General features: G+C 41.1%; 1 protein-coding gene across 1 annotated transcript; it reads left to right on the top strand.

The window, feature by feature from the left end:
• Nucleotides 1–4,269: 4,269 nt before the first annotated feature.
• Nucleotides 4,270–11,262, top strand: LOC110684543 (protein EARLY FLOWERING 3-like). Its single transcript, XM_021860990.1, has 4 exons — nucleotides 4,270–5,300; nucleotides 7,135–7,967; nucleotides 9,814–9,865; nucleotides 9,981–11,262. The coding sequence occupies exons 1-4, from the start codon at nucleotides 5,091–5,093 to the stop codon at nucleotides 10,986–10,988; spliced, it is 2,103 nt and encodes a 700-aa protein (XP_021716682.1). The 5' UTR covers nucleotides 4,270–5,090; the 3' UTR covers nucleotides 10,989–11,262.
• Nucleotides 11,263–12,232: the final 970 nt, after the last annotated feature.

Genomic DNA, 12,232 nt, shown 5'->3' with positions numbered 1-12,232 from the left:
CTGAACATCCCGCTTCGTTTTCGGCTCAGGAAGGTCGAGCGCCGCTTTGACTTTAGAGGGATTGGCATCAATCCCCCTTTTGCTGACCATGAACCCCAGGAATTTCCCTGACTTCACGCCGAAGACACACTTCTTCGGATTCAGCTTCATTTGATGCTTTCTCAAGGTGGCGAAAGTTTCAGCCAGGTCCTTTACATGGTCCTCTAGTTTTTTGCTTTTGACGATCGAATCGTCAACATAGACTTCCATGTTTCGGCCCTTTTGATCGGCGAAAACTTGATCCTCCAGCCTTTGATAGGTTGCCCCCGCATTTTTCAATCCGAAGGGCATCATTTTGTAATTGTACACCCCAGCGTTCGTGACGAATGCTGTCTTGGCTCGATCGTCGGGGTGCATAAAGATCTGATGATACCCCGAGAATGCGTCCATGAAGCTAAGCAAGGCATGGCCACTTGTCGAATCGACTAGCTGATCGATTCTCGGCAAGGGATAGAAATCCTTTGGACAAGCCTTATTTAGGTCCGTGAAGTCAACGCACATCCTCCAGGTACCATTGGGCTTCTGAACCATCACCACATTTGCCAACCATTCTGGATATTGGCAAGGTTCAATGAATCCTGCTTCCAATAATTTTTTGACCTCGGCTGCGATGTCTCGGTTCTTATTGGCGGAGTAATTCCGCTTCTTTTGCTTAACTGGCCGACACGTCGAGTCAACATTAAGCTTATGGGAGATGAGGTCTGAACTTATCCCGGGCATATCAGCTGCCGAGAAAGCAAACACATCTCTGTTATCCCGAAGGAGCTGAATAAGTTCGCAACGGGTGTTCGGATCAAGGTCCATCCCGATTGTTACACATTTCTCAGCGTCTCCTTCGGCCAACTCAACTGTTTCAGTCTGTTGGTCCATGTCCATTGCTGATGGATTGGACTCTTCATTATCTGGCCTGCTGCCAATATCAGCAGGTGTCCCAGTCTTTTTGTTCTTCGGCTGGCTCTCTGAGTCTTGCGGCTCAGCTGAGGAGCTAGCCTTTTCCCTTTCGGGCCCTTTACCTCTGGGTACAGATCCTTGGGCCGAAGCACTTAGGCCTTTCGGCTTTTTTGTGCTTGGCTCTCTTTCTTTTTCTTTCTCCTCCTCATCCTTGTCGTCATCTGGGCGACTACTGGATGGCTTGAGGTAGTTGCACCTTCGAGCGTCCTTTTGGTTGCCCTGTATCCTTTCGGGGAAGCCGGCGTCTGAGACGTAAATCATCAGCTGATGATAAGTTGAGACGACCCCTTGGATCTCGTGAATTATGGGTCTCCCCAAAATCACGTTGTACACTGAAGGAGCGTCGATGACCAAAAATTCAATCATGACGTTCCGGGCTGCCTCATCGCAACCGATGGTGACAGGAAGTGTCACCTTCCCATCTGGATAAGTTGAAGCCCCATTGAACCCGGATACCGGATAGGGTACCGGCGTAAGGTGCTTGGGCTTCAGCTTAATTTGATTGTAGGCCTTTCGGAACAGAATGTTTGCTCCACTGCCACCGTCAACAAGGACCTTACTGACGTCGTGGTTGGCCACCGTGGCGATGATCACCAACGGATCCTCGTGAGGGAACGTAATCCCCCGGCAGTCGGCGGCTGTGAACCTCATGTTCGGCACCGGCGACTGGGGAGATTGAATGTCAGCGTTTTTCACCTGGTGAGTCAAAGCTCTAAGGTGGCGCTTGTGCTCCCTCCGAGAGTATATTCCTCCCGAGATAACATTGATCGGAGGGAATTTCCCCTCCGGCTTTTTACTGTTTTTCCGGGGGAAATCAAGGTCCTGCCGAGGGTCCTTTGCTGACCTCTCGGATTCTTTTTTCTCGCGGTGATCCGCGATGTATTTTTTCAAGTATCCCTTCCGGACCATGTCCTCTATCTGGTCCTTCAGTTGGATACACTCCTCAGTGTTGTGGCCCGAAGACTCGTGGAACTCACACCACTGATTTTTATTTTTTCGCTGATACCACTCTGGGAGTGGTCTCGGCTTTCGGTAACTCTGCTCCTCCTTCGTCACACTGTAAATTTTGGCGCGTGGAAGAGAGAGCGGAGTGTAGGACTCGTATCTGCCTGTGTATGAGGCAAATCTTTCCTTCTTTGGGTCGTTGGCCAAAGATTGCTCCGGGGCCTTTGACTTTCCCTTTGCCTTATGGCCTTGGCCTTCAGACAAGGGTATTTGCCTCTGTTTCCCTCCCCCGGATTGAGGTTGGGTTTTCGCTTTGTTCCATTCTTCGGCTCGGATGAACTTATCCGAAGCACTAAGAGCTTCCTCCAAAGTCTGCGGGGTATGCATGACCATGAAGTCTAGGAACTTTCCTGGCTGAAGGCCATTCTGCATTGCGAAAACGGCTAGCCCCTGGTCCAGCTGGGAGACGCTTGATGACTCGTTACTGAAACGGGTCAGGTAGTCTCGGAGGCTTTCGGTTTCCCCCTGTTGCAGACTCATGAGCTCTGCGGTAGTCTTCTCTCGGCGGTTTGCCGTGGAAAACTTGCTCCTGAACTTGGAGGACAGATCATCCCACCCTGTTACGGAGCCTTGCCTTACTCCCTTGGAGATCCACGCTTGCGCGACCCCCTTGAGAGTGGTTGGGAAATATTTGCACCAAGTCGCCTCGGATCTGGGGCAAAGATGCATATGAGTCTCATACGAGGCCACGTGGTCCTTCGGATCCGTGGTCCCGTCATATGTGATGTGCGAAGGGATTTTAACCGTGGGTACGCGCTCTTCCAGTATCCATTGCTCGAATGGTGAACTAGCGGGTAGCATAACGGCCTTGCCCTTGTTCCTGGCCGAAGGGACCGCGCTCCGCCCTCTTAGAGAGGTAGGAGTGGTTTTCGTCCCTGGCTGGGAAGTCTGGGCCTCGGCTGCAGGGAACGAGAGGCGACTACGCACGCTCGGTTCCTGGCCGCCGAGTCGGTCAAGGACGCTTCTGCGAACAGTCTCAGGTTCTCGGTGAGTAGATTCTGGCCGAGAAGCTGAGCTGCTGCTCTTATGCGCTTCTGGTCTTGAGGATGAGGATCCTTTTAAAAATTGAGGGTTCTTTTTCCTCTGTTTTTCATTTTTCCAAGAATCCTCCTCCCACTCTTCCAGTTCCCGGAAGGAAGGAAGCTTCCCACCATCATGGTCTAACTTCCTCCGCTGATGCCGGGTATGCAGAGGAGTTCGATCACGAGGTGGTGGCATATTTTGTGCCCTCATCGCCTCCATGAGTACTGCCAGCGCTCTTGCCACCTCTTCCGAGCTGGGCCCCGTCAAAGGGGTCCTCGGCCGAGTGTGGGAATGAGGGCGCGCAGCCGATGGTTGGCTTTGGGACACTGAATATGTCCTATGATCGGACTGACCCCTGCTAGACCGAGAGTGGCCCGGCCTATATTGAGAGTCATGAATTACGGGAGATAGGGAATCCTCCTTGTATGATCCTCCCCCCGAGCCGGCACCCTTGGGAGAGTTCCGGTCCGGCGAGGGCGATGGTGTAGGGGTTTTAGGCTTTTCGCCCGCTCCTTGACGGAGGCTTTTGCTCTTGCGGTTCTTAGCCATTGCTGCTAAGATAATTGCAAGATGATCTTGGTTAGGAATTTGGCTTAAAGATTTTTGAAAGTCTTCCCCACAGACGGCGCCAAATTGTTTCGGGTGAAAACAATGGGACCTTGCCGAAAGTCCGCTGAAATGGAGAAGGCTGGATTCGGTCCAAGTTATGTTGGGCCGAAGATTTCCTGCACAGTAAACACACGTAAACTAGCCTCGGGGGTGTTGCCGAGGAAGGCCCCTCCGATGCTAAAGTCAGTACAATGTGTAAGAAGAAGACACTATGCAAGAGAGTTTGTTGCTTGAGGCTTTTTTGGAATATCTCAGAATATATGAATGAACATATGAATCTATGAATGAATCCGAATCCCCCTTTTTGAATGTATCAATATGATGGCCTTTATACCTCATCATACATGGAGAGGTTGGGCCTTAGCCCAATTGGCTTGCTTTGTGGGCTGACCTTTGACTTTAGCACAATTGGAGAGTTGAACCTTGACCTTGGGCTTTTAATTGGATCATTTAGTGCTTAGGCCCAATTGGACTAAATTGGACCCAAACACCAATAATAAATTTTAAATTATAGTTTTTTTTTAATGATTTCCTTCTTCCCTGTTTGGTTAGATAACATTAATAATAAACTCAAAGGTCCAAAATTTTTGAATAACAATATAATTTGGCGAAAAAAATAAAAATAAATAAATTGTGGGAGTTTTCTAGCTCTATCCAAACAGGACCCACAACCTCAATAACACTTTTTGCTCTTTCCTCTTTTCTACAAGGAAAAAAGCTTCAATCTTTCTATCAGAAAATCCCTAATTCTGCAGAAAAAAAACAGCATCATTTCCTGTTTCTCTCTCTAGATTTTATTCCTTTTCTCTCTCTATAAATTAGAAATATCCATTGATTTCTTGTCTGTTATTGCTGATTTTTCTTAAATTTGGGGAACTCTTTTTCACTGCTGTGGGATAATTTTCTCAGGTCGGTTAGCTTTTTAAGTGAGTTGGAGGAAACTTGCTTGTTCCCAAGGAGGATATTTAACAAAGATTTTGGCTTTTGGGTCTGCTTAAAAGCTGAGGGATTTCATTGTTAGGGTAAATTTTCTGGGTTTTTATGTCCTCTTTGAAATAATTTATTTAATTTTGTTCCTTTTCACTTTAAAATTGGGCTGTTATTTCTCAATCGATTGCAATTTCTGGCGGTTTGGGGTTCTGGGTATTTGAAACTTCCAGGTTTTGTGTTTAATTTTAGTGTAATTGGGTGTTTTTTCAGTTTACTTATTAGATTTGAGGGCTTTGATTAAGGGTTTGTTTGTTTGATGATTGAATGGTGTAATTGGATTCTGATTGAGGGGTTGTTTGCTTGGTAATTCAATGGGGTAATTGGGGTTTTCGATTAAGGGGTTGTTTGTATGGTGATTTGATGGGATAATTCAGGTTTTTTTGAGGGTTTGATTGCTAATTTTGTGGATAATTGGGTATTGAGCAAGGTAGTTAGTTGATTTTGAGGAATTTATAGAGAAGTGGGGAAAGAAGATGAAGAGAGGGAAAGATGATGATAAAATGATGGGACCTATGTTTCCAAGGTTACATGTCAATGACACAGGGAAAGGAGGTCCAAGAGCACCTCCTAGGAATAAGATGGCTCTCTATGAGCAGCTTACGATACCATCCCAACCGCGGTTCAATTCTGGTGCTCATCACAATAGCAACAACACTATGGCTCCTTCTACCTCAACAATGCAGGTGTGATTTTATGGCTCTTCAATTCATAAATATATCGGTTCTCATATATATTTTGATGGTGATTTTTTGTGCTTTAATTAATTTAAATGTTGCTACAGTGCTTATTCTTTTTCTTAGTAGATTTGTTGTGCTTTAGTTGATTGAAGCGTTGTTGCAGTGCTCATTCCTTTTCTTAGTAGTTACTTTGTGTATATTGAAATATATGGACCTTGCCTTTGGTGTGCCTAAGACTTGACTGAATTTTTGTCAACGTGTGGATATGAAGTATGTCAGTAAGCAGTTGAATGCCACAGGTATAGAGGTAGAGGTATCCCTGTGTTTCTGAGCTGCCTGACCAAAGAAAGGTTAAGTAGAGTGGGAAATGAATCTTGTAGGGTGGGGGGTGGGGGAGGGGGATTCGGAAACGTTAACATTTCAATTAGCTGATGTGAAGCACTGAAGCATTCCTTATCCTCAATTGACTCGGTTGAATACTTGAATGATATTGTTATCTCTAGCTTACCTACCTATTTTATACAACATAATTAGTTCTGTGTGATTATGGTTATTCTTGTAGCAATTCGCTTGCTATTTTTATTTGAAAGTGGAAAGCATAGTCCTTAACCCTTGTAGGAATTTGGAATGTATTATTAGGAGGAACTTAGACTTTTCTATTTTAGAACTCCTATGTTTTTTGTTTTTTTTTAGTCTTTGACTTCGATCATTCAATCTGGTTGGTGAATTACATCAACCCAGTTTTCTAATATGTCTCTAAACTCGTTCTTACACACAAATAAGTCAATCTGCTGTGAAAATGTCTAGCCTTATTGCATTCATTTGTCATCTCTAGTCTGCCTGTTTGATTGGTTTAAATGTTGATAAATGAGTCTCTATACTCAAGGTGCATCATCTTAAAATTATGTACTGACATGAGCTTTTTGGTTGTTGATCTCACCCCCCGCAAACAGAAAGTGAAAAAAGGCTCGCATTGAATGGCTCCAACAAGATCTGAAAAATGATAAATTGTTGGTCACTTTCATACATGCATCCTTTTAATATTGATATTATATAAAGGCCTATAATATAAGTAAATAAGTAAATTAAGTAAGGATTTAATTAGTGACAATAAAGAGGCAATTAGCATTTCAACAAGGACATCACCTATTGTTTGCTGGTGGAGAAAGTTTCTCCCAAAGCTTGATTCAGATGTACAACCAATGCATGAGGTGCTTACTAACAGTGGTAGACTTGATCTGTCATAGCTCAATTCTCAGCCTATGACCACAATGAGATCAAAGCATCCTTTGTAACTTCATAACTTCACCCATAAGCATATTAATGGTAAGGTTGATTCTGTAAGTATCGAGAGTTTGATAGCATAAAGCAATAGAGGGTTGGCTATTACCTTGTAGAATTAATATGGATCTGCTGTGGTCCTGTTACTTGCTGTTTGGTTTCTTGTCTATTACCTTTATTTATGTTTTCCCTTGCTTGCTGCATCATTGGTGATAAAATCAGCTTCAAAATTTCAGGGGAATTGTTACTATTCTCCTCCCTTCCATCCTTTCTGTTCTTCTATGGAGAATCGAGTGACATTTTAATCATTTAGCATTGTAAATTGGCATAAAAACTGAAACAAGATTACAGGTTGTAATTTGAATGGGCCCTATGAGTTATGTTATAAATTTGGCTTTGTATTGTTTGATCTGTATTCTGCACTTATTAAGGTCCTCTTCTCCATTAAGTTGTATGTTCATTTCCTGTTTGTGCATAGTCTTCATTGACATTTATACTGATCAGGTCTGGTTGACGATTAGAATTTTGCTTCTTTTTTGTGTATGGTTTATGTATGCAGGGTACTGGCCATGAACAAAGTATGTACTTTCCTCTTTATCGGCCACCCTTTGCCTCATCTTATGACGAGGTTCAAGTCAGTCGTCCAGAAGTGGTGGATGCAAGAAATCGACCGGTACAGGGGGAGAATCGGAAGCAGCCATTGGAAGAGGATGATTTTATGGTCCCCATATTTTCTCAACCTGGAATTAAGCGATATAATGGCAAAACTCAGAATAATATGCACGAGGGAAGACGCAATCATCCAGGTTCAGGTCATTCAACAGCGCTTCCAAGTCCCGGTGAAACAGAAACTGACCACAGAAATAGTGGAGACCTCATCTCTGAGCAGCAAATAAAAAATCTAGATGGAAGAAATTCAAGAGTATATGATGCTCCTACAAGACACTCATCTGATATATTGATGAGGGAAAAGGATGACTGGAGGAAAGATGCTTGTGCACAGAGTGGATATCCAGATAGGTACAGAGCGATCAATTTAGAGAAAATAGATGCCAATTTACGACAGGACCATGAGGACGATGTATCAGCTATAGATGCTACAAATATTGTAGGTGTTTCAGAACAGCCATTGGAGTACCCTAGCAAAGAAATTTCCTTGAGGCCGAGTCATGCTCCTCGTGTAGGATGTCATTATAGGGGTGATAACGAGATTGGCAGTGGAATGCAAAGGGTAGAAGAATATAGGACATTTGAAAATGAAAGTTTAGATAAAGGGGATGGTGTCTCTGAAACCTCCATGGAGGATACATCTGAATTGGACATAACTCCTGACGATGTTGTTCGCATAATTGGCCGTAAACATTTTTGGAAAGCTAGAACCGCTATTTCCACGTAAGTATTCTAGTACTTCACTAAGGTTTTATCTTTTTTCCTCATTGTGGATCAGATTTATTTATGGCTATATAATAAATCATATGTTGTGAGTTGTGACATTTTTAGATGCTGGATTAATTTCATACCATCTGCTCTTTCTCTCTACATGTGATCTTTTTATCTTTAGCTTAGTTTGATGATAAGTGTAGGCAACCAGACATGTATCAAGTGTGTTCTTACATAAATCAATCATCAAGTATTCCCTTTAATGAAATGCTCCTTCGCCCCAAAATATAGTGACAGGACTGACAATTTCAAAATGAAGAAATATACGGAGATATACTTTTTACTACTTTCTTCCACTCTCTTTTTGCATAATTCTAACACAATTTTAGTTACATATTGACAATATTAATACCATATCTCTGGGATAAAAATTCCCTGTTAAGGGACGGTGGAATATTTTTGGACTGCTGATTGTTATATGTGTTGTCTGTAAACTAAAGCTTACTATGTCGCTCTTTGTGATAATGTGATCTAAGCTCTTATGAAGTCAGATACTGCTTGGATGGGTGTGTAAATACCATGATGTGTGAGGCCCTCATATAGTTCCTCAAGATGCTATTAAGGTGTCGTGTAGCCATTGGTCTTCTAATTTTCTAAATGCTCTTGTTTAATTTTATTGGTCAATAGACTATACATGAGAGGGAGATCAATAACTGAATTGTAGTATGGTTTTCAGAAAATAAGTTTTCATGGAAATATATAGATGTGGATTTTTCACAAATTTACCCCCCTCTCATAAACGAAATTTGCAAGAAATTCAAAATCTCCAAAAAATTTACCAAAAATAAACTAATCTTTAAATTAGTTTTCTGTATTATGGATGTTTTATAATTATTGTTGAAATGATCTTATATGTTGGATGTATGTTAACTGCTGGGATTGTGGTGAATATTTTTGTGATACTGTAAGCAGAGTGTAAAATTTGCTTTAAGGGAGGGAATATTGATGCCGTGGAGATCATCAGTCCCTCCATTGTATGGGTTGGCGAACCTTCATAAACTCCTGCAGTGGATCATCATGAAACATCTAGAACAGTTTCAATGCATTTGGTGCGAGGCGAGTCTTGAGACGGTCGATCATCCATGATTTTATGTCGTTTGTCTCTGCCTTTGGTGAACATATTATGTGTCTTTCCTTGATATTGCTTTGCAAACCACTAATGCTTAGGTAAGTCCTTGGTGCTCAGTGGGTGTGTATTATGAGGAAAATTAGTTTGGTGGTGAGGTGGCCCAAGTATCTCATATCTAAATCAACAAAGAATTCTGTGACAATATGATAAATTTATCATGCTACAGTTATAGTGGGTACCAATGGGACAGACCTCCAGTGAAGCTTTATCAAATATGCCTATTGAACACTGATGCTTCAAGTGATTTTTGATTAAAGAATTTTGTTGATGCGTGTTGAAAACAAATTTCATTTTATCCACTACCTTGTACCCAAGGATTTAAGAATTTGTACCCAAGCTTATAACTATGTGATTGTTTTGTTTCTAATCTCGTCTTTCAGAATCTCATTTAGAATCGGAGAAATCTGTGAATACCTAGTCTTTATGCTGGTTTTCATTTTTCTGGGTACAAATGTAAGAGATTGACTTGTTGAAACATTTGTATATTGAGGTTTGAGTATTATGTGTGTCATAAAATTCAGTCCTTGTTAAGATGTGTGCTGGTCGGTCTTTTTTATGCAGTTATGTTGTGCTAAGATGTGGCTCAGCAAAAGTACATTTTTTTGTTATGTGACCTTTAGTTGATTCAATTTTCCTTATTCTTACTCCTACTTATTTTACTCTTTTCAGTCAACAAAGATTGTTTGCTGTTCAAATATTCGAGTTGCACAGATTGATAAAGGTATTTTAAAGATACATAGAAAGACTTGTGAGGATACTACTGTTATGTGTTTAAAGAGGATACTACTGTTCTGTGTTTAAACCTCATATTTTGAGACCTTTGGAATATTTTGTAGGTACAAAAACTTATTGCAGAATCCCCAGATTTGCTGCTAGAAGGCACTGCTTTTGTGGGTAAATCTTCTTTGAAGGATTCTGCTGTGAAGAAATATTCTTCAGAGTTTGCAGTAAAAGCTCTTGCTCGTAAGAGCTCGTCAAAAGATGATTCCCAAAAGGCAACTGATAAGATGGAAGGTACAGCTGAGAATGCAGTTGCTAAGTTGCCTCCGGTCCCAACTCAAAATGCTATCCAGCCTGCAGCTTATCAGCCTTCCTCTGTCAACATAGGGTCATCATTTCCACCGGCCAATATGGATCCGAAAATGAATCCCTGGAGCTTCCATCAACCAGGCCCTCATCAATGGTTGGTGCCTGTGATGTCCCCTTCAGAAGGTCTCGTATACAAGCCATATCCTGCACCTGGATTTACAGGCCCAGTTTGTGGGCCTGAAGGCCTTACACCTGTGATGAATCCGGCTTATGGAATGCCAACTCCACCTTATCTACAAGGGATGGGAATGCCACCAGGCATGCATTTTGGCGGGCAGGGTTACTTTCCTCCATATGGCATGCCCATGATGAGCCCAAGTGTATCAGGCTCAACTGTAGAGCAACTGAACCAGTTCTCAGGTCCAAATCCATATAGTCAAACAGGTCAGCTTGTAGGAACCAGTGCTATTTTTGGCAGCATGCAACATCAGGGTTCGGTCAATGTGCCTAGTCAAAAGAAAGGGACCATTGCACCTGCTGCAAGACCCCGCCCCCCTAGGGAACGCGAGCTGCAAGGAAGCACAGCTAGCAGCCCCAGTGAAAGAACACAGGAAACGGGTACAGTTCCTCTCATGGAAGGAAGAGATGCACTTCCTCTTTTTCCTGCGGCTCCAACCATCCAGATTTCTGAGGGCTCTCCAACTGAGAAGCCAACTAGAGTAATCAGAGTTGTTCCACAAAAATCTACAAGGGAATCAGCTGCACGTATTTTCCAGTCTATACAGGATGAAAGACGGCACTACGAGTACAACTAAATTCACTGTGACGGGGTTAATGAATACGACCGGTGATTCCTCATAATTTCGCGACTTTAACTGTTCTTGTTTTATAATATACTTCATATCTTGTAGAATCCTTGTGTCTGATCTGGTTATAGGGTTACTGATGTGTAGATATTGTATTTCCTTGAGGTTACAACTAATCCATGTAAGACTTTAGAATGTTTCTGGAATTTCTTTTTCTGTTTTGGATTTAATCAAAGAGATATTCAAAATGATCTATGTATATGCTATGAACACAATTTATCTGGCTCTGTTTGTGGTTTTTATGTAAAGTCCTAAGCTAGATATCTAATGAAGATGTGAGCCTAGTATAGCTGTGTAGCAATATCGTCTTTCCTTCCTACAGGCTTTTATTGATGTAAAAAGGCCATTGTACATACTCACATGAACTTGGTAGTGATAAGGAAGAATTTTGACGGCCATGTTTGGATTTTAGAGTTTTTACCAAAAATGAGCTTATTTAACCAAACTAGAGGTTTGACTATATTAATCATCTAATTTGGTTGTTTGATATAACCGTAAGCTTTTTAAATGAACTTATTGAGGCAAATAAGCTAATTTGTAAAAAGCTAAAAATTAGAGCCTTTTAGATTAGTTTTGTAATATCCCGTATTTTTGAAACGTATTTTTCAATTAATTAATTAATTAGTATTTTTTAAAAAGGGTATTTTAGTAATTTATTTTACAATTTGAATTTTGGAGCCAATATGATATTTGAATTTTGGGGCCAACAACATTTTGGGGCCAGAATGATATTTGAATTTTGGGGTCAACAACATTTTCAAAACTCGATGATTATTTTGGATTTTGGATAAGATTTATTATCCATTATTTTAATAAAAACCGTACACACACACACACACATATATATATATGTATATTTTCGGGTATATTAATTAACAAAAATTATATTTCTTATTTATAAATTAAAGGGCCGAAATTCCTAAATTAATTAATGAGATTTTCGGATTTTCTAAGTGTAGAAAATCTGATTTTTATTAGTTAATTAAGTTAGTTTTAAATTAATATATTCTAATTAATTATTTTCTACAAAATATATTATTTACACAATCATTTTTAATCCTTAAAATCTAGTAAATATTTTCCTAAAACTAGTAGTGGAGGTCTGAACATATGAGCATGGATATGCTCAATATTTTCAGTCACCCTATGTTAATTTTGGGTTAATTATTTTGTTAGTTTTGTATTTTAATTAT

The sequence above is a fragment of the Chenopodium quinoa genome, unplaced genomic scaffold (assembly GCF_001683475.1).
Source record: "Chenopodium quinoa cultivar QQ74 unplaced genomic scaffold, ASM168347v1, whole genome shotgun sequence".
In the NCBI taxonomy this organism is placed as follows: Eukaryota; Viridiplantae; Streptophyta; class Magnoliopsida; order Caryophyllales; family Amaranthaceae; genus Chenopodium; species Chenopodium quinoa.
The sequence above is the reverse complement of the archived record's forward strand: the minus strand, read 5'-3'. Positions and strand labels throughout refer to the sequence as shown.